The sequence below is a fragment of the Necator americanus genome, chromosome III (genome assembly GCF_031761385.1).
Source record: "Necator americanus strain Aroian chromosome III, whole genome shotgun sequence".
Lineage (NCBI taxonomy): Eukaryota > Metazoa > Nematoda > Chromadorea > Rhabditida > Ancylostomatidae > Necator > Necator americanus.
In genome coordinates, this window is record NC_087373.1 from 11,531,966 (window position 1) to 11,554,267 (window position 22,302).

The 22,302-nt window shown below is 41.9% G+C and overlaps 1 protein-coding gene across 2 annotated transcripts; it reads right to left on the bottom strand.

Annotated features, from left to right (window-relative positions):
* Window positions 1-223: 223 nt before the first annotated feature.
* On the bottom strand, window positions 224-21,310 carry RB195_009278 (uncharacterized protein; the record flags this gene model as incomplete). 2 transcript variants are annotated; one of them, XM_064189767.1, is made up of 36 exons in its annotated part: window positions 224-321; window positions 397-476; window positions 1,855-1,976; window positions 2,167-2,286; window positions 2,350-2,529; window positions 2,586-2,683; window positions 2,737-2,902; window positions 2,963-3,060; window positions 4,660-4,855; window positions 4,912-5,003; window positions 5,058-5,250; window positions 5,447-5,648; window positions 5,713-5,908; window positions 5,996-6,128; window positions 8,546-8,644; window positions 8,704-8,810; window positions 8,913-9,037; window positions 9,514-9,605; window positions 11,966-12,063; window positions 12,113-12,234; window positions 12,312-12,409; window positions 12,709-12,809; window positions 13,128-13,278; window positions 13,336-13,419; window positions 13,485-13,561; window positions 13,718-13,818; window positions 13,882-13,970; window positions 14,028-14,205; window positions 14,270-14,363; window positions 15,910-16,038; window positions 16,228-16,426; window positions 16,494-16,588; window positions 16,649-16,762; window positions 19,234-19,345; window positions 20,774-20,880; window positions 21,244-21,310. In XM_064189767.1, the coding sequence occupies 36 exons, from the start codon at window positions 21,308-21,310 to the stop codon at window positions 224-226; spliced, it is 4,413 nt and encodes a 1,470-aa protein (XP_064047349.1). The 2 variants fall into 2 exon arrangements, with proteins under 2 accessions (XP_064047349.1, XP_064047350.1); XM_064189766.1 differs by having other exon boundaries at window positions 13,333-13,419.
* Between the last annotated feature and the right edge of the window lie 992 nt (window positions 21,311-22,302).

Consider the following 22,302-nt stretch of genomic DNA (forward strand, 5'->3'; position numbering starts at 1 on the left):
CCCTATTATTCATAGTAGTAAAAAAAAACCGCAGAACCAAGAACTAAGCAGTGGTCAAATACAACTGAGGATCGAAAATTAGCACGAAAATAATAAAAAAAAACTCAATGATACAGAAAAGACAGCTATCACGAATAGTACCAAAAAGAATAAGGGAACTCAATAAGAAACTCGTAAACTTGCATAGGAAAGACAATCGCAATCAAATATGCTAGAAACCTAATTATAGTGGTGGTTCCTTGACTATCCGCCGTTTTTCTGATGCAGGTGCCTTAGTTGTTTCTCCCTCATCAGATCTTGGTGGCAATATTTCCGTTGGGTCTAAGAAAACCAATTAAAGGAAAAAAAGTAATGCAGTTGAGAAATATCCTTTAGACAATACTAGTTGGAACATACCAGAGTCAACAGTAAGGGCAAACTCCTCGGATGACCTACTCTCTCTCCCATGCTTGAAGCCAGAAATTTTCATTCGATAACTGAAACAACAATATCAGTCTCATAGTATCATTCTAACAATCCAATGGTCCAAGTTAAAGGCATACCAGCATACCATGAATCTGAAGCGGTATGGATTTCCCATGGAAAGCTTCGATACAAGGTTGTAGATTGGGGAAAAACCAGGCGGTTCCGTTTCTCTCCGTAGTCGCTGTAAAAGATGGCCCGTAAGCCGTCGTTTTGCAACGACGGGTTGCATTGCAACTCGCCACCCCTGTGCACGCGCCGCATTAACATTGGAATGTGCACGTAGAGGCGCGTTCTAAGGCACCTCGTGGGAACAAAAGTGATTCCCATGCCGTTTCTTACGACGATCACGGAGAGATGAACAGAACCACCTGGTTTTCCGCAATCTACAAACCTGTATAGAAGCTTTCCATGAGAAATCCATACCACGTCAGATCCATGCTATGCTGCCTTTAAGCAGGCAAATAGTGGAATTGTCCAAAACGTAAGTCAAATAAGCATAGGTGTAGTAAAGTCAAAACGACATGAAGCACGGTGAAGTTACATCAGCGGTTGCGCTGGAAGTGTTTCGGTGGAGTGTAGCAGTTAGGGAACGAGAACGAACAGAAGAACGAGTGAGGAACTCTGCTACCACCGTTCCTTGCTGCAGTTCGCGACGGTTCCACCTCGATTCCAATCGTTCTCTCCGCTGCGCCGCTTTTAGTACAACCGCTTATGCAACTGCACCGTGCTTCATGTCATTTTGATCCGACTACAGCTATCACTCAATCCCTTGGCTAAAAATATCTTATTAGTAACCAAAGATGCCGATAATTCCAAAAGATTTATAAATCGCGCCATTATGTACGGACGAAAGCTGTGCCAACCCCACTATCCAAGCGTTATTTGATGAGAACAACATCACTCCAAAGTTAGTTAGTTCACAGAAGGTTAGTGTGTCATGCAAAATTTAAAGAGAATGCATAGGTGGCGGTTGGAATCAATAAGGGAGCATCTTGAACCAAAGCGAGGAATCATGTGAGCAAGGCTCCCCCGCTAAATTCTAACCCCTACGCTCCGCCGCACCGCTTCGAGCGCAGCCGCTTACGCAATTGCACCTGCTTCATTTAGTTTTGACCCTACTATATATTCACTTAATTTGACAACTGGTGGAAAACTGTAAAGAATTAGTAATTTTGTCCAGCCAAAACCGAGCGATTTCAACCAGGGTGATGCGACACTCCCGTAGCGAAGACGGTGCCCCAAGTAGCACATTGAACAAAGAGCAAAACTGAGTCGTTGTTTGTCAGAGAAGCAGAACACCATTCACTATGGTCGGATGGTATGAGCTTGGTTAAACGCATTCAGCGGTGACCGCACAGATATCAGAACTTTGCATATGACTTTGCTCACCTATCATTCTTGTCCAAAGGGAAATGCCGAATTATTATCGTCTCCTGTGCTTCTGTCACATTCACGGCTTCGTATTTCCAGTACTGCTCGCTGGACTCTGGGCGAACATAAATGATGAAATTCTGGAAGTTATAGAGATAATTTAGTCCCAACATATTTAATTATGAATTTTCATAAACTGTAAAAATTGAGCTTTTCTCATTTTTCTTGCTTTCTTCTTGGAGTTGTTCACGAACGCATATTATCAAGATGATCAAAGATAAAAAATGATTTATATGAAAAGGTCAAAACATATCTAAGGAGATATTTTACCTGGTAGGCGTGTTTCAGTGGAATATGTACGACAAGTGAAGAATTTCGAAGGTAAGCTGTCACGTTCTCTGGAGCAGGAAGATCTTCGCCAATATCGACGTACGTGTCAAACCACGAAATCTAAATGTTTGTGAATTTGGAGAATAACGCTTATGAAGCTCTCAAAATCATGCTTATTGTCACCTCCGAAGCTGGACCTTCGTGTCTTTCGTTAGTAGCAGAAATCTTCATTTTGTAGTGAGCATCCTGTTCCAGACCTATGGACTCATCTATGGTAAAACGTGTGCGATTAGCGTTCACTTGTACGTACTGCCACGCGTGTTCTTCACTTTCCTCGCTCTTCTTGAAGTAGATTGTGTAGCCCTACAAATGCCGCCATGGTCTTCGCTATTGAATTCCTCTGCAATTCTCTTGCCTGCCTTGATTTCCCCGTTTGGTAGAGTTGGAGGCAGCCACGAGATAGTCACTTTCATATCCTTAGAAAGTAGAGAAGTCAACGTTGGAGCGTTTCGTGGCCCTGAATGCTTTAAAGAGTACTTAAACGAACCCTCATAGAAAAATCCCACCTACCACCATGAGGAGTTAAAAAGGTAACAGGAGTTGACTTTTCCCCTTCACCCCACTCATTTTCGGCGGAAATTTGAAGTGTTACGTTGACGTTATAGGGAACCTGGGGAATACGCACCGGTGGCCCCGACACGCGGTCGACAAAGTTCGAAAGATAGAGAATATAGGTCTGAATAGATTATAATGACTTTTGCAAAAAAAGGAACTCAAATCTCAGTACAGGGCTTACCACATTTCCATTAGGGTACAGAATTCTACTCCAATCGATCAGCAGACTGTCATTCTCATCGAAAGACCAGGTTATATTTGTTGGTACATCCCCTGGTTCTAAAATTGTACGAAATGAAAATGAGCACTGGCATTCACAAGTACTAGATACAATCGCCGCCACTGAACATTTTGCAAAAGTATCATCCGACACAGAATTTTCCTTCCCTAAACTCTGCATAGTCGACTTTGTTCGATTTCGACAATTTACTTGCCAGTGATATCTGAGTTACTTTCCTTAGTATTTTCCCCCCATTTATGGCAGTGCAGGAGCATCTCATTTCCATATTTTTATGGTGGAAAATTTTGCCTGCGGAACTTGCTCAGAGTAAAGGTTATAACATTCTCTTGTATTTATATTCACATTTATATGCCATTATGTACTTTACAATTCGTTCTATTTACTTCCCATCCAGTCTTTGAATCAATCTATTCTTTTCGTGATATTTTGTGCTACTAATTGTTAGTTTTTGGGTGTTTTCACCTGTCTCTCATCTCACGGATGACCGTTTGCTGCTTCCAGCTACGTTGAGGACGACATAACTTCTATAGTTGTTGTGTCGTATTGCAAAAACGTTATCAATCTATACTGTCGAGAAGTCATTTCCATTTCCTCCACCACTTTTCGTTCCTCGGAGAAAGTAGCAACTGTATCTATAACATCTGATTAATTCCTTCGCATCGCTTCCTCTGCACCTAATTTTAAGTATGAAATCACCAAGAAGTATTCACAAATGTCAGCTGAGTAGCTGCTTGTTTGCACGTAGTGCACAGCGTGGATTTAGACAATTCTGGTTGTATCACTACTTTTTCCGATATGTTTCCTAATGGATTCTTTCGCATGGAGTAAAAAAGTCGGTGGCAAACTAATCGTTGGTGAACTTGGAACAGATGGAACAGGGGGTGGGGGGATTGAGAGTGGTCGCGTTTATACTCGTGATATATACCCTTAACTCCATCTTTTCCTTCAGAGATCTGAATGCCGTCAATTTCATAGTATGCTGCCTTTAAGAGCAACACGAATACAGTTGGAAGCAGGAGGTGACATATTTGTTCCTGATGTTCCACGGCTTCTTGGATAATTTAGCTTCTCCTGCTTTCGAGTGATGAGCACTCGAAGAGACTGACCGCTCGTTTTGCATACTAGCAGTAAATTTGTGGAACTGCTTGGAGGTGCTGAAAGAGTACAGTAATCTAAAAAATGGATTCTGCTGCCATTTGCAGCCAATATTCGAAAGGAACTCATAAACAAAACTGGGTGTTCCTAGCAGATCTGGCTCCTTCTGTTAGCATGTGCAGTAACGACAGAATTACCGCTATGTAGTCGAACCAATGTTTCGTTCGAGATAAGTTTTCTGTATTATTGTGAGCGTATTTTCCCCACAACCAGTGCTGAAGTGTCATTCCTATTAGAGTTACTGCTTATTCTAGGTAGCTCTGGTTTTTTGTACTCACCTCCATAATTCCATTTCTGTTCTATATACTATCGTTTTCAAAAAAAAAGCCTGTGTCATAACGCGAAATATTAGAGGTTCATCACGGCTCGAAATGTCAGAAAGAAAAAAAAACCTTCAAATTATGTGAAAAATTTCGTGGCAAGCGGACACATATACAAATTTCGTTCCCATGCCATACGATAATCGGGCTACAACTACTTACTCCGTACAATGAGGAGTCTGCTGATGTTCACACTCTCGTGTTTGTTCTCTGCTCGGCAAACCACTGTTCGATTGGTAAGTGCACTGTTCTCAAAAAGTCCGCTGATATGGTGAGTGCTTTCAGTAATTAACACATCCGTAATCTCGTTCTCTTTGTCATTGTCCCATGCATAGAAAATTCTTGGAATCGGTTGGCCCTGAAGGTTTATCACATCTTACTTCGTTTACAAGCGGTCAAGAAGTACTGTCTTACCCGTGCACTGCATCTGAGAACAACGGTCTGATTCGGTTCTGCTTCAAAGTCATTTATGTTAGTAGTAACAAGATCCAGGACAATCGCTTGATCTGAAACTCCAGATTAGAGTTCCGTCACAAGGTTTTATTTAAGCGTAAACGTACAGTATTTATCACTGTAGCACTCAATGGAGTCAGATATGATGCCAGGCCCATCAGCTGTCGCTGCCTGCACTCGCACAAGATAACGTGTTTCAGGAGATGATGCAGGAAGCTGGATTTCTGTCCCATCAGTCTCAAATTTTTCCCAGTCAGATAAGTCCGTTGCATCTTGCAAGGCGTAGTAGACGATGTACTTCTATGAATAACTAAGAATTAGTCGTTGTTAAATTAGCTAATAGGCAATGTCCTCGCACGTAGGCTACTAAATTTTATGTCAAAGAGTAAAGGAACGATATGAAAGCTTCTTAGCATTGCGATTTTCAATATCATGCCACTAAAAAAATGCCATTTTTGGGACCTCGTTCTACTACCCTCAATGTTCGAGTGCCTACCATTACAACTCCATTAGCTATAAGAGGCTCCTGCCAAGTGACATTAATCTGATTCCTCCAGCCAATAGCGTGCACATCTCTTGGAGCGCTGCCAGGTCCTAGAACCCGTACTTCAATCTGTGCAGTTGCATTGCTCTCTTCGTTGCGAGCAGCGCATAGTGCGACACCTGACTCACGAACGCTGCCCCGTGTTAGCACGGACCTTAAATCGCATCATCAAACTATATTTTCGAGTGTCTAAGTATTACAAAATAAATGTGACTAACACTGTGCTTTTTTCGGTCTGCTCCTGCTGCACTGTCCATCCTTCCTTTTCGGATTCGATGATGCCGTTGTTCCAATACCATTTCACATCTGGGGAAGGGTTTCCTTCGGCACGACATACAAGTCGCAACGTTTCAAACAGGTTCGGCTCCTTCTCCATCACAGGACTGCCTTCAATTTCCGCTTTTGTTCTGAGCCCTAAACTATAGAACTATTCAAGAAGGATATGACTATTGCATTACGAAACTCTTAATTCAATAGGATTAGATTAAATATTATGCTTACTCCCATCTCCTGTCCTGAACCAGCGTGGTTTCGATGCTTGTACAAATCGACTAGGGTTGTCCAATGCTGCAGTGATTTTCACCCAGTACATACTGCTTCGGGCAAGTCGTGAACCATCTATAGTTATGGAAACCTAAAAGAAGGAAACATTGAGGTTACATACAAGGCAATGCTGTTCTCAACCACTTACTGGTGACCGCAGTATATGGTGCAGCTAGTGGCTGGCTTCCAACACCAGTTGAACGGAGTTAAATAATGAGAGCCCTCTTTCCCCCTCATACTTATTTCCCCGTAGCCGTCTTACACGTATTCTACACCGAGAGCTCTACATTTGTCCACAGGGACCCCACCACTGTTAGTTTCGTCTTACTGCTTTTAAGTATTAATAGAGACTGGACCCACAGATGTTGCTCTATAATTACATAAGATATTGAAGGGATTAGAAGCCATCCAAAAACCTATTCTTTTTGTGTACAATGTTTTTCTTCACAAAAAAGCTTCCTGAAACTTCTGTTTCAAAATGAAAGAATAGCAAACAGATAACCATAATTGCGACCAAATACGCGATGGGTTCTTATGGGTTTTTAGAGTTGTCAAAGCAGTTTTTTTTTTTTCCTTATATATATATATATATATATATATATAATATATATATATATATATATATATATATACATATATATATATATATACAAGGAGGACTCATATAACAAAAAAATACTTAAATAAATTAAAAATTAGTGGAGATATTCTTTAAATAATAAAGTTGTTTTCATGTTGTTTGTTATTTTCTTTTTAAGATATAAAGAAAAAATTATAGTTTTTAAACGCTCAGTCACATTTGAAATACAAACTACAAACACAGGTGAATATAATATAAACAATTTAAACATTACGCGAAGAAGTTTATTTAAAGCTATCAAAATGAGTTTAACATAAAATAAGAAGATCATGATGATAAAGGTAACGTTCTTGTAAATAGAAGGTTGGCTACATTAACAGCGGTTATTCGTGTTCCACTTTCGAGACACAATACAACAGCAAAGTGCAAAAACAAACGCACGGAGGAGTCATAAGGTGATGAACAACGCGCGCAGTACACGGGTATCAAACGGCGCAAGTGCCATTAACTTCGCGACACGCAAAAAAAAAATTATGCAAAATAATACGTACAACAGTTCCACGCGTCGGCACCCAATTTTACAGCTTTCGGGTTTAATGTGCTCCCGCGCAAACTCTTCACTGCGAACGGCACTCACGAAATTACCGACCCTAAAGGTTATTAGCCAAAACACCATTCGTTGTTCCCACACAGTGTAGACACGATTAAAGTGGTATTCGAAGAATGGGTTTCTGTTGTTCCCTAACAGTTACGGCAGAATAATGTTAACATGAAATGACGTGGACAACATCATCGTACATAAAGATAGCGTTCCACGTCAGATCACAAAACAGCGTGCTACTATTTAAGCAGCTGTTTGAACGTGTATATCCAGTTTCTGAGGAACAGCGGAGCCGAGTAGGTGGAGCGCAACGCCGAAAGTGGTTACAACTATAAAACTTTACAACTTCCAGCTTTACGACGCCGGCACACAACTCGACGCCATTGGACCCGTCACACCCCCTTCTAAAGGTATCTATCATCGGTGCACCAACTCTACGCCATTGGACCCGTCGTACCCCCTTCTATAGCAATCCGACGCTGTGGACCCGTCGCACCTCCTATAGGTATCCGACGCCGATGGACCCGTCGCACCCCCTTCTAAGGCTATCTGGCGCCGATGGACCCGTCGCACCCCTTCTATAGGTATCCGACGTCGTGGGACCCGTCGCACCCCCTTCTATAGGTATCCGACGCCGATGGACCCGTCGCACCCACTTCTAAGGCTATCTGGCGCCGATGGACCCGTCGCACCCCCTTCTATAGGTATCCGACGCCGTGGACCCGTCCACCCCTTCTAAGGTATCTGGCGCGATGGACTCGTCGCACCCCTTCTATAGGTATCCGACGTCGTGGGACCCGTCGCACCCCTTCTATAGGTATCCGACGCCGATGGACCCGTCGCACCCCTTCAAGGCTATTGGCGCATGGACCCGTCGCACCGCCTTTAACGCTATCTGGCGCGATAGACTTACACCTCATTTTATAGCTTTAGCTTCGAGGCATTAACTGACGCCGGTGGACCCGTCGCACCTCATTTAATTTCGTACTAACACACACACACACACACACACACAACACACGTGACAGAATAAGCCCTTATTATATAGTAGATATATACATATATATATATATATATATATATATATATATATATATATATATATATATATATATATATATATATATATATATGTATATATATATATATATATACTACCTCCAGGTTTCATCCAAAGGTTTTTCACCGCAAATGAAAGGCAATTACAATGAAGCGACGGAAACGTTTATTTTTATTTATGCTGTGTTCTATTATTAGGGTCTCAAAGAGTGCAGAAAATTGAAAAAGGAAACCTTAAAGACAGATTTTAATATCAGTGTAAATTCACCTGAGAACTCATATCATCTACGGAAACACTGCTTGCATTGACCGGATACCATACTGCGTTGAAAACATCGTCACACTGCGCCAACTCAATTCTGTAGCGCTAAACAATGTCACAATTGAACGCGATGATCTCCAGATTTGTTGATGAATACCAACTACCTCGATTGCACTTGAATGATCATCAGGGTTTCTTACGGCTGAAAAGGTGATAGTTAGACTATTGTCCTCTCCTACACTGGTCCTAATATCCGTGGGAATGGGCAATTCTGCAACATCGCATATATTGTTACAAGTGGAAATTGTTTGTTTGGTCGAGCAAGCAAGCAAGCGATTACCAATGGACTAAAATATTTGGAAAGTTAACAAACCAGAATGAGCAGTTTCAAACTCTTTTGTTTCACTGACTGGACCCTCTGCGACATCATTTTTGGCGCTCACTCTTACACGATAGAACGTCTTTGGTTTCAGGCCAACTTGGTGGTCGAATTTAAATCTGAACGATAAACAAGGTTTCTTCATGTTCCTCACAGCGTATAGGTGGCAGAACAAGAATCCCAGCGTATACTGAGACTCTTCGAATCTTGCTTCCAAAGCAGTTATCTTTCAAGTAAAAAGTCAATCTTCACGTGCTTCTAAACCGAAGACAACACCACTACTAAAGCTTGTCAGCAATAACACAGAAATGCTATTACTCTTCAGCACTGAATGTTACGCTCTTGGCATAATTGGAAGTCATCTTAATTGTTTCAATTGACACCTATGTATGACCCACCTATGTACCTATGTATGCAATGTAATAATGCTAAGGGGATAAATCGTAAGAGAAAATAATAAAGTGTTGAGTAATCTAAGGTGGAACTTGTGAATCGTGAACGATAGCATGTGCCCCGCCTAAGCGTACGAACTGACCTTTTTCAGTCATTCTATGCACAAAAAAAATAACTATAAACCGTATTTGGTCAAACTTACGTGGTTTCGGTTGCTGGCACTTCTACCGTCTGCCACTCACGATAGTCCTCGTTCGAAATTCCCAGGTCTCTCGTGAAGTAAATAACATAGTTCTTAAAATGAGGAGGTTTTATTTTCCAAAAGCATTAGAAAGTTTTAGACATTTATCTCTGGGTCTCGATGCCGACTCTGCGTGTTCGTACATACATAGTGAATTCCATGGGTATTATTAGTTCGACAGTAATTAGAGTAGTCAAAGTAGCTGAGTTCGAGAGCGAGAGCTGACAAAACAACTGTCCTACCGCGCCAACACTTACGTGTGGTTCAGTGGAAATTGTCAGGAGGCAACGGATAGCGGCGCTACTGTTGTCGATCTTCTGTACTAGATGAATTCGATCGACAAGGCCATAGCAGTGCCGTGTCAAATTGAAGGCGATGTTGTTATCTCTGAAGGACTAGATAGGAGAAGTAGGAGCGTAATTCAAGAGTGTGAGAGAGATCACTCACAATTCCTTAAAAAACCCGCGAAAAGTGTCTGGAGTAACCCTTTGTGTCTTCGCTTCGTCAACGATGCAACTTATTACGCAGTGAACTCAACACCGTTCCACTACTATGACGCAAATAAGCAGCAGATGTTGCCCACACCCAACGAACCGCAGATGGGGTGTGACTATCCGCAACAAGTTACTTCGCTATGAAGACTAATATATTTCTTGTTCAACTTTGCCGTCGATGATATCGATATTGCAAAGAACAGTTGCGCAATTTCCCGTTGATGTGGTTCTTGGACCATTTCGACGTCCTTTGGACGACCTCGAGAATGCCGACGATGTAGTAATATTCGATTCAAGCAGCGAATATTAGTAATATTTCGTCGACCTTGTATCGAACAGAGCTGCAGTATACGGTGTACGTCTTCCCCTGATAAATGTAAGCAAATGCGGCTCTCCGCAGTACCTTTACCAGGAATCAAAGTGAGCGGACAACCAAGTGAACTTGTAGACGAGTTCTGTTATTTGGGTTGCATGCTGAAAAACGAAAAACGATGGCAGCTAAAAGAGTGATATTCAGCAAAGATGCGCCAAGGCCAGCTCTGCATTCAACTCCTTAACGAAGTACATATGGTACAACCCCATTGTCAACGAGCTGCGAGTCTACCTATCCGCAATTCGCTCTATCACGAAAGACGGATCGGAAACTTGGCCAGCGCTGTCAACGGTGATGGAGAAGCTCAAGTGCGTAGAAAAAAAGCTGTTCAGGCGGAAGCTTAGCCACTTTTGACTAATTGTGTACCATAACGAGGAACCTTACTGAGAAGTGGATATGGTGTACCAGCGGATAGCGCGAGGAAAACATCATCTTGCCGGGCACTCCAAAGTAGTCGCAGGAGACCGTCTTAGCTTTCTTGGTCACCTCATGAGAGAACGCTTTGTCCAAGTTGCTTTGAAGATGCTCTCAGACCTAAAGTGGAAAAGGCCACCAGGGTGTGAAAGAAAGCTCTGCACGGAAGTGGTGAAGGAAGACCTGAAGAAACTGGGTACCGACAGACACTTGAGACGAGATGTAAAATTACGCCGCTTGTGGAGTAGCGACGGCTGGGTAGATTCTACGCAAACTCAGGCTGAAGATCGTACAGGATGGACTCTGATATGTTCAAGGACGACTCACTTCGACGAAAATGCTGATAAACGGCATTAGGTTATAACATCCGTCGTCGTTTAATTCAAGTATGTCAGGGGTGTGCTTCAAGGACGTCCAATTCCAACTGGAAATCTTGAAATGAGGTGTGAAACAATCCAGGTCGCACGATTGTCCCTAACGATGCAACTTATTACTGGTAGTAGAACAATTCAATTAGCAATTCGCGACGCGTATGCGATCGTAGATGATGAATGAAGAGATTGAGAATGGGGGGAGATTTGGATGAAGAGATTCTGATGCTTATTTGAGTTATATGGACTGGATTGCGGACGTTGGACGTCAAAAGTATTCCCCACGTTCTATCGCGTAACAAGTTGCATTGTAAAAGGAACCTGGATTACTGGGCAGAACTGAGTGTCATCACACTCATTGTTGTGATCTACGCTCCTGGCCTTACCCGTTTCACAAGGGATCTGAAGACCTCCAATTTCGTAGAATGCTGCTACTAAGCGCAGTAGATTCTGTAAACGCGTATCCGGTGAGACATTTAGTGGAGCCACATTTATGATTATCTCAGAGGTGCTGTCAGAGATGTCTTTGAAAAGGAAGCGGAAGGTTGATTGGAAAAACTAAAAATCTTATGTAATTTTCGATGGCTGCCACTTAGCTTCGCTGTTTGTGCAAATTCATAATCCAAGCCAAAAGAAAGCATATAATGAATTAAAAAAAAACATTGGATTTGTTTTCTTTATATCCACACTCCTCTGAGAAGTATCCTTGACCAAAGTTTTTCCTCTTCAAATTTCTATGAAGTTCAACGTGTTTCACCCACGAGTATTTCCGTAGTAGAATTTGGTTTGCTCCACCGTACCACGGCTATATTCGCTTCATTTATGTCAATACTGACTTCTGTAGGAGGGTTTTCCGGACCTAAGCATTCAATACATTAAAATGCCTTCACGTCGCAGCTAACACTAACCTCCGTTTGGAGTGGTGAACTTAATGGCTTCTGAGAGTGGTCCTGTTCCACCTTTGTTTACAGCACGTACACGTATGAAGTAATCGTGAGATGGTTTCAGCTGTTCTGCAGGCAGCGACAATCTAGAAGCTTTATTCGCTCATTAACTACAGGGGACTATACTTCTATTTAAAAAAAAAAGTCTGAACAGTGTTTTTACCGCGTTAGAACTGAAGAGTCGTCTTTTGTCGTGGTTACATATTTCTGCCAATATTCTTCATCCTCCTCAATATCCTCGTTTAAAAGAACCTCGTACGACTGCAATCAGAGAATATACAAATATCATTGACAATCACTACGAATATCCAGCTGACTAAATGGAGCTGAACGACAAGGACAATACGATAAGAACGTTAGGTAAGAGGGCTTTGAAGAAAGAAAAGGAGGATTGAATATGGGGATTGGGACTTCTAAAGAAACAAAATAGAGTTTCACCTCCGTAGGGCGAAGTTGAGAACTATTCAATATTCTACTAACTATATGGAGGAAAACTCATGAGCCCTTCTTGTTCAGGATGTTGCAACCAAGGGCTTCTTCTTGAGAGAAACATGGCCAACCTCAATCTTCATGTTTGGAAACTTGGGCGCTTTCCACGCAATAATAACGTCTCGAGCATCTATTGAGAGCACTTGAATGTCATTAGGTGCATCACCTGGTTCTGAAAAATGGAAGTCTCAAAGTTACATCATTTGCTCCATGACACATCAAAAATGCCTACGAAAGCGAATATCGAAGCACGATGAAGGGTTTCATGGTTTCATAAAACAAATGTAATATATACGAAAATTTTCCTTTGACTTGTAAATCCGTGTACTACTACAAACACAAGCAGAAATAAAGGTCCTAAACCGATCCCACCACAGATGCTCACATTTTCAGAACTTATAGTCCCAACGTAGTACATTTCTCAACAAAGAGGACATACAAGATAGTTTAGACATCTCGTCCAGTGCTACTAAAATTTGCGAACACAAACTTTTTACGACGAACGTCAGCGAAGAAGAGTTTGAACCGGCTGTGCTTTTTGCCTTGCAGTGCAAAATTTTTGACGACAGTGTTGTGAATTCCACGTCCCCAATAACATTATCGTGCTCGAGAATTGTGTCGAGTGGCCTCCAGACGTCTTCCTACAAGCTATCGTACAATGCAATCAAATGAGCTAAAGTTAGTTGGCTCTTAACCACAATGTCAGGATTCTCATTTTGCTCGGCGAGAACGTAGAGTAGCTGTGGACGCGGTTTTCCTTGGGCAATACAACGAACCTTGACCTGAAAAACCGAAGAAACTTCTTCAACAGATTTCTTCAATAACACACATTGATACTGACACACACCTTTTCCCCAGGGTCAATAACCAGGGGTTCTCTATCGGGCGGGTCTTCATATTGGAGAGATATCGAGATCGGGATGGCTGGAAGAGGACGTATTTTCAAAGTTTGATAATATATATATATATATTTATATATATAGGATAGAGTTATCAAAAATAATCTGTTTATTCGAAATGTGGTGACAAACGTTCGAGGAACCAACATCAAAAATTGATAAAGTGAGATTAGCTACTAACTGTCTTTTTCAACAGCAACAATATCTGAGATGACTCCAGGACCACTGTCAGCTGCCGCTTGAACTCGCACATAAAATGAGTCTTCGGTATTAGACATAACTCTAGAATAGGAGGTAGAAGAACTGTTGTAAAAAGAGCTGCTCATCATAAGCAATTATTTGTACCTGACGCTATTTTCAGTGCCATCTAGAACCAGTTTTTGCCAGTCTGATAACGGAGCCTCCTTGTTGAAACTGTGATACACCACATATTTCTGGAATTGACCAAGAAGTTCTGTAATCGAGAGGATGCTCGGAAAGCACTAAACTACCGTAATATTCCCATTCGGGTGTGAAGGTGGTGACCAAGCTACTGTATATCCTCCTCGTTCGCTCTGCAATGTTACAGCCGAAGGAGGACTACCTGGGCCACGAATACGCACTGCAGTTGACACGGAGACTTGTCCAGCTGTGTTCACCGCCAAACAAGTCACGTTGTTGTTTCGAGTTCTAAAATGAAAGTTGGGATTTATTCGATATCATCAATTGCTTAGTGTTCTCAAGATAATAGAACCTCGACTTCATGTGCATTGTAGAGATAGTTCTTTGTCCATCCACAGCAGAACTAGTAACAGTGTAGAAAGAATGTTCAGCTTGAATGGGTTGACCTAGAATTCACTGTTTCTCTTGTATGAAAATTCGTTACCGCTTCCAGAGACAAAAAAGCGGTTAGAAATAAACCGAAGAAGGCGCTTGCAAAAAAGTCGAACCAAAACGACTTGACTTGTTGCGCAATTGTGTAAGGTAAAAATGAATGTCATAAAACAACCTTAAGCCACAAATGTGTAGAACTACTTGAAATTGTGCTCCTAAAGCATTAGCAGTGATGCTGTAATTACGAAACAACAAGCAAATATAGGTAATGTTTTTAGTGATGGGACAATTGTAGCTGCTGAGCATTCTCTCGGCTTTATTACCTCGTTCGGGAAAGTGATTTTATGGACAGAATTGCTTAAGGTTCGTGAGAGCGCGTGCATACTATGAATTCCCGTGGCTAGTGTTTCCATCTTTTAAGATAAGTCCGGAATCAATTTGTAGACCTCGGAAGAATGAAAGGCTTAGTTGGTTCTAACGTGGTATCCAACCACAAATCCAGCCACTCTTATCGAGTGCGCTACACCCACCTATAGTCGGAGCAAAACGACATTAAGCGCGGTGCAATCGCGCAAGAGGTAGTCCCAGAAGCGGAGCGGTTGGAATCGAAGCGGAGCCATCGCGAATTGCAGCAATGAACGGTGGTAGCAAGGGTCCTCACTCGATCCTAACCGCTACGTTCCAGTACATCGCTTTGATCGCAACCGCATACGCAACTGCACCATGCATCATGTCGTTTTGAGTCTACTACATTAATAGTTGATATGATCGGATCAAAATAGAACTTGAAACCCCATACAGCTGCGTAAGCGACTGCGCTCGAGGTGTCGAGATGGAACCAGGAGTTGCAATATATGGTGAGAACGACAGAACCAATATTACTGTTGTTCGAGAGATTGAATGCCATCACACGTTTGGGAAAAAGCAAATAACCTAACGAACTCTGTTGTGACCTGCAAAAGAAGTTGCAAAACTTTGAGAATTATTACGTTCCTGATTACGGTTATTTTCAATTTGTTAATAACGCCTAATAAAAAAGGAACTAATCCACATTTATTGTCTGAAACATCTAGGAAGATCGTTGAATCGTTCTTTAGGAAGGTTGTCTGGAACCGTAATCAGGAACACAAGGTTCATATTATACTGTATTGTAATTTGTGCGATCGTGAGATATGTATTGTTGTAATTGTTTATCTTGAAATCTTGCCGATTTTTGCCAATCATTGGGAAGGAGGGTTTGGGGCGCTAATCGAGAACATACCATTCATTTCGCACCACAACACTCTATGGTATATGAAGTATGTATGTATAGCAGTATGTTGAATGTGTCAGCCTAGGCAAAGTGGAAACGTAGACCTGTTGATATTTCCATAACTACTTTTGCGCAGGTCAGGCAAGGGGTCGGACATACGTATGCGGTCACAGCTGACGCATTGTTGTACGTAAAGTAAGCCGCCGTTATCATGTTAGCTAAGACCTAAGGTATGTCGTGCCAAATTGGATGGTGAATTTTAATGAAATCATGAGAAAGTATTTTGAAAAGACCCAAATATTGCTCACCATCAACCAGCCATTGGATGCTGGACGGCTCTGATGACATTACGTTGCAATTTATTTCCACAGGAAGAGAAACATCGGGATCCAAAATGACTTCTTCCACCGGATCCAACGAAACTTCTGGCAGCTGAGCTAAAAAACGTATACGCACACAGTTCCAAGCCTTCAAATCCATCAATTCCGTAACTTTTTGCAGTAAGCGCTAACAAGGAAGTACTAAAAATCTGAGATGAGTAGTCAGAAAAAACCTATGTTGTTAGAAGTACTACATGAATATCGGCGCCCAACAAAAGTTGGAAAGTCGAGGACTTTAAATATTACCGGTATTGTTGGTAGTGAACGTAACAGTTCTTGAGCGGTGCCCATGGATGACTATTCTATTTGCTGATAGTCGTGCTTCGTATGTTCTGTTTGGCAGGAGTCCAGAAATAAGTATTTCATTTGATGACCCTGATTCGAACTCAAACTTAGTCCAAGTGGTGTCCGAACTTGACACTATGCGATATTCTAACGTATAGTTCTGGAAAAACGATCTGATAACATGTCAAGTTCGATATTCAACTGTAAAAAGTAAGCATAGCAATTACAGTGACAGCATCGGCATCCTCAGTATTGATGAACCGGAAGACCGCACTTCCGTTTACAAGCACTTTTACTGATTGGATCACAGGAGACTTCGTTGCTACAAGACCACTTTCGAAAATCCATAGACAAGCATCAGATAGAACGCATGAATGCTCACCAGCGGTTTTGGTATTGACGAGAATAAGTCTTGAAGGCGTGCTCTCAACTTGGTTAATCAGTACTGTAGCTCTTAGCCGATATATTGTAGCCGGCCTTATGTCGTAGTTATGCGCTAAAAGCCCACAGTTGTTGCGTGGACAGAGTTTTTGGCACAATAGAATCTTAAAATTAAAAAAAAAAACAAAATATTTAAAAACGATATTCAGTATGTTGTTATGTAATTGCATTTGCCTTTCCAACTGGAGGAAATCTTCACTTGATTCATATTCCATTATTATTCTTTCTGGTACCTATTTTTCTTCTATTTCTGGTCTATGGTTTGCTTTTCATAACCCACTGCGACTCGATATAGTCAAGTTAGAGTGGAGAGTGAAAACGGAAAACTCACCATTTGTGAGCGTTGTGTGCGTGTTCAAGAGGCTAAACTCAGCTGTTTCGCTTTCTCATTTAGTATAATGACTCAGATGTCGTTATTTAGAGAAACTTAACATTGAGTTCGTGGAAATCCCACTCCGATAAAAAGCAAGCTTCGGAACAGAACTACTTGTAACGTGCCTCAAATAGGCAAGAGGGATTAGAGTCTGCGGGTAGTTACCACTGCGACGCGAGCGAAAGATCCTCATTCAGTTGTGGAGATGGGCGATGAGATCGAAGCTGTCATAACTGTCATAGCATCTGTTGCCTCGGAGGCATGGTACAAATAGACTTCCTGACTAGTGCCCATGTTCCACTGTTCTTGACTATTGGCACGTTGAATACGTAATTTTCATATCATAGGTAATTGTTGCGTCGTTCCAGGCCGAATTGGACAATCTTCTAAACCCGCGTTTGTACCACATTAAGTTCGCAAAAGAGAGGCACCTACTAATCAGCAAAAAACATGGTCTGTAAATCTGGCTCGTAAAATGACAACATCATATCCGACTAGAGAATGTGTCACTTGACAGGGACGACTTTCCTACCGAAGGTAGAAGTAGTGAACAGCCCAGAAATGATTCCGTTTCGTCTAACTTATACATCTGATGATATGGGGAACGATAAAGAGGTACCCGTCGACTTTTCCTAAAATGCCTCAGATTACGTTTCCTGTGGATATGCGGGGGGAGAAGCAAACTTGCCCCGACGAAGCCGCGCTCCAGTCAAATATCCCTTTGCACGCACTCTAGCATGACCAGAGCGGTACGTAGCTGGACCATGCCAAGCGAGTCTCCAGAATCACGTAATCACGCATGTGGAAATATCATCAGCGGACATCACCTGGTCAGAAGTGGTGCATCACGTGTAGGTCGTGTAGTGATGATGACATAGAGGAAATGGGACGACCACTGCATATTCGGAGCAAATAAACATCTGGAGTAGTTCACGAAACCTAAGCTTTCCATCCTAGCCGGAGCATGCCGTAAAATAGGTTTTCAAAACTCCGAAATAGAGGTGTTACCTTTCGAGCTGGAGATCATGGCATGAAGAACACCGGAGGCATTTTGTATTACTCCTAAAAGCGCAAAAATGAACACAAAAGATGAGTGCATTGCTATCACAAACGAACTAGCCCCACATCAAGATCCGAGCGAATTTTGATCTAAGGGGCGGGCCGTGAGGTCCCTTATAAGACCCTTGCGACTCAGTTATGGCACGTGCTGGTCGGTTACGTTAGCAGATTCAATAAATTAGATAAGCACCAGCCGATGTGTTGTTCGTTGAGTTTGGCTATCATTTGAATGGTTTCTGTAGGGTGATGAGGCATCGAGAGCATAAATCACCGACAGCTTTGACTTTCCAGGCTTTGACGAAGGCAATAACGTCGATGCGTTAGCTACTAATAGAAAGAGATCAATGCCAATCTTTGCTACAGCTCAAGCAAATCAATAAAAAGACTTCGTGCCGTTGAGCCATCCTTCTAGGTGACGGAACGAAACGAGCTGAGTTTTTCTTCACGTGATCATCAGCTGCGAGCGACACCCGTAAGTGGTGAGTGTTCCGCAACAATGCTTGTAGACGGAATGGAATTTTCAGATAGCTAAGGACGAATGCAGTTTTGCACAAATCTTACAGTTGAACAAACTAATGATTAAAACTATTTTCATGACCTATACACTTCGTAGTTGGAATCCATTCCAAAGTCAGCAATGCGTCAAACAACTGGTTAAATTAAGTATTCCAGGAAAATCGCTCTGTCTGAACTACCTATGAGAACATCCAGGAGGAAATTCATCTGCAGTGGCTCGCAGATTTGTGTTTTTCCTAGACATGCTGCGACACTGCTAATTAATCTAAGTGACGCAAGTAAATTGACAGATGACTACAAACAACACCAGTCAACGCTCGGCTACTGCGACGACACACATGTGGACATACCAATCACCAGTTATCTCGCGGCAAACTCATATCTCGATCAAAAACACCAATGAGCTGTAATGAGTCACACAAAACTGCTAGTCGTCACTCATTCGTTGCATCGAAGTGACCTCGAACACGGTGTTGTAATCCGCAAGAATCCTATTCTTATTTATCGCATAGATCTTCCGCAAACACCACACACACAAAACGCCGATTTTGTTGGAAGAAAAAATCCAAGTTACTCACCATCCAGTCGAATGCAATATTGCGATTCCGAAGTAAGGACTTCGATATTTTGCCATTGTCTGAACTTTTCGCCGGAAACTATTGAGTTCCGCGTAAAATAGACTTTGAAACCCTGAAAAAATAATTTTAAAGGAGGAAAAATCGTGGCTTTACGCTGTCTGTTATTCTATCTGAAAAAAAGAGAGAAAGAGAGTCTAAACGTTAACAGGGTAGAGAATCTTAAAAACAGTAGAACAAGATAACAAAGAATCTTGTAGTAGCACAAATTACAGCTGTAGTTCTGATGAAGAACTGTTATAGAAGCACAAGAAACGAGGATCGGTGCCGAGCTTATCCAAAGGACTTGAATAACAAGATAATAGAAACGATTAAAAAAAAGTGCTCCCACATAAGGACCGAAAGGATTCGCTACAGTGATTCCTTTGTAAAAAAAAAAGAAGTAAATCATGCCGCCAAGAATGGAACACCCAAGGAATAATAAAAGGATAAAGGATAAAGTTTCTGGCGTTAATCAATCCGCTTGGGATGCGCCCCCACGTTCACTTCAATTCAGAATCGTTTGAGGTTTGCGAACGTGTATCTGGCCTATACAATGACTTGCGGTGGCTAGCCGATGTGTCAAGTCAGTGTTTTTATCCTCCCAGACAAGTCTGGTACTAATTTATCGACCCCGGAGGGATGAAAGGCTTGGTGAGCACTAGGGCGGATTCGAAGCTCCGATCGATTGTGCAGGAAGCGGAACCTCTAACCGCTACACTACACCCGCTCCCAAGGAATAATAGATGCGAAAAAGAAATGGAAAAAGAAGAGCATGAAATGACCATTCATAATGTGAACGTAAATGTAGGCCCAAAGCCGATTAGCAAAAAAATACCCAGCTAATGTTGTGAACAGAACCACTTCAATTTGTTGGAGACATGTAAGAGTAAAGATAGGAAAAGTAAATCTGATTCAAAATCACCCATTTATACAACAACGAAAAAACCGTTGGCGGATGAGGCCACCATTCGTGCTCTTGTATAGAGTGTCAAACATTATCGAGACACTATATGTTGCTAACTGAGAGAACCTCTTTGAGAACAAACACATACTTTAAGCCGGGGTAGAGCTGAAGAGCGTGTATGGTTCGAGAAAAGCATGCATTCTCTCCTGAGAGGACACACAGCATCAATCGCCAGCACGTATCTATCTTCGTGGTCCCTACGTGATGGTTGGTGGCAGTTACCAGAAGCGGCAAGCAAAGGTTCATGCATTGATCTCCTAGAAGCGATATTCCACAACGCCCCTATCATAGTATATGTATACACACATGGACAAATCTGACACTACTCCCATCTGAAAGGATCCGCAAGCTCTGTCGGTACACATATGCAAAAGAAAAAATCAAGAACGATGCGTTGATCTTCTATGGCATTATTTATCAGAGACGTTACAAGGCATAGACTTCAGTGTTCCCCTTGAATAACCTTTTGCATTCTTGATGGCAACTATGATTACTCGCTATGTTTGGAGGAGGATTTTTGAATTAAGTTGTTCTTACCGTAATAGAAGAAGGTGATTGCACTGAAGAGTTCGCTTTTACACAAACATCAATGGAAAGTGAGGAATCAACAGTGGCGTTGAGAGAGACTGGTGGCCACTCGGATTCTAAAAAAATCCAATTAATCATCATTACCCCTTCACTCTCAGACCATTTTGGAGATAGTTACGTCAAGAATTCTTCGAGAAGAAAAGAACATAGTTCGGAATTGCTGGAAATTAAAAACATGTCTTGCTGATTGACGTTACTAAAGAGTTCTAGTTATTCTGAATATTCGATATTTATGACATTTGGTTAGTTAAAAATTTCTCTAGGTTCACCTGTGTGAGGTAAGCACTATGCAGAACATTTTTGCTTATACTTCACATTTCGAACAGTTTGTCCTTACGGACAATATATATTTCGAGGACCGTAGATTTTGAGACCCTTTTTGATAGTACATTGGAAACTGAACGATGCACAAGAGTTACCTGCGTTCAGAAGTGGACCACATGATACGGCAAACAGTGCCAGAACTAGTCGAAATCTGACGACCATCCAGAATAGTACAGGCAATGATAGCAGCAAGTAAGAGTTAGCAGAAATAGATGACGGTTTGCGCTTAGAAGTATATCTTCCTTGTGATCCAACAGCAGCTGAACTATCGATTGAGGCGCTGTCTGATTATTACAACGAACGATTTGCATAGAAACGCTGTCTCGAACTGACCCTCAATTCACTAGTACGAGACTCTACGGGAGTGAATTGTAACTGAAACTGACGATATCTTGGATGAACCGAAGGAAAGTACGAGTGACGCAGTGGCTATGACTGCGAGAGGCGGTGCAAACGGTCACCTGTCCCTCACATGTTTCAGCGATGTTGTCGTTGGGAATCGCATTGCGCTTTTCTCGAACTTGCACATCCGGGTTGTGTACAGTGGATTCAAGACTTGTTATTGAAGCATTAAAAATCTTAAACGTAGAAGGCAAAGGATGCTTCGGGCGATGGAAGGAAGTGAAGAAGTGATCCTTTGATGATCCTGAAAAACAAGGTAAAAAAACAACTGTCGGGATGTACTACAACTAAAAAGATTTCGGAGGAACAAAAAAGGGTAACAGTAAGCTTGGATCTAAAAATTCCGACTGATTAGTTTTTTTTTTCTGTTTTATGACGTAGTCGTCTAGGAATGAAGAACCTTTGACAACCTTTTTACTCAGAGTAAAAAGGTTTCGAACCTTTTTACTCTGAGTTCTTTCCTTGTGCTCTCGTTCTTCAATCACGACTTGAAATATTCCTTAGCAACAATGTGAGCTGCAAAAAGCACCAGCTAGGCAAAGCGATTCTTCCGGGTCAAACAGTTGAGGTGTGAGAGCAGAATTGCTGTCGCAACCTAAGTTGACTATGTTCCAGTTCTACAGTCTTGCACAAAGCTCATAGAATTAACTCCAAATAGGACCCACTTACAAGACTTTGAAGATCTAGAGATATTCTTGAACCTTATGTCTTGCTACTTGGACAAGCGCAAAGTGTAATGATTGTACGGCTCC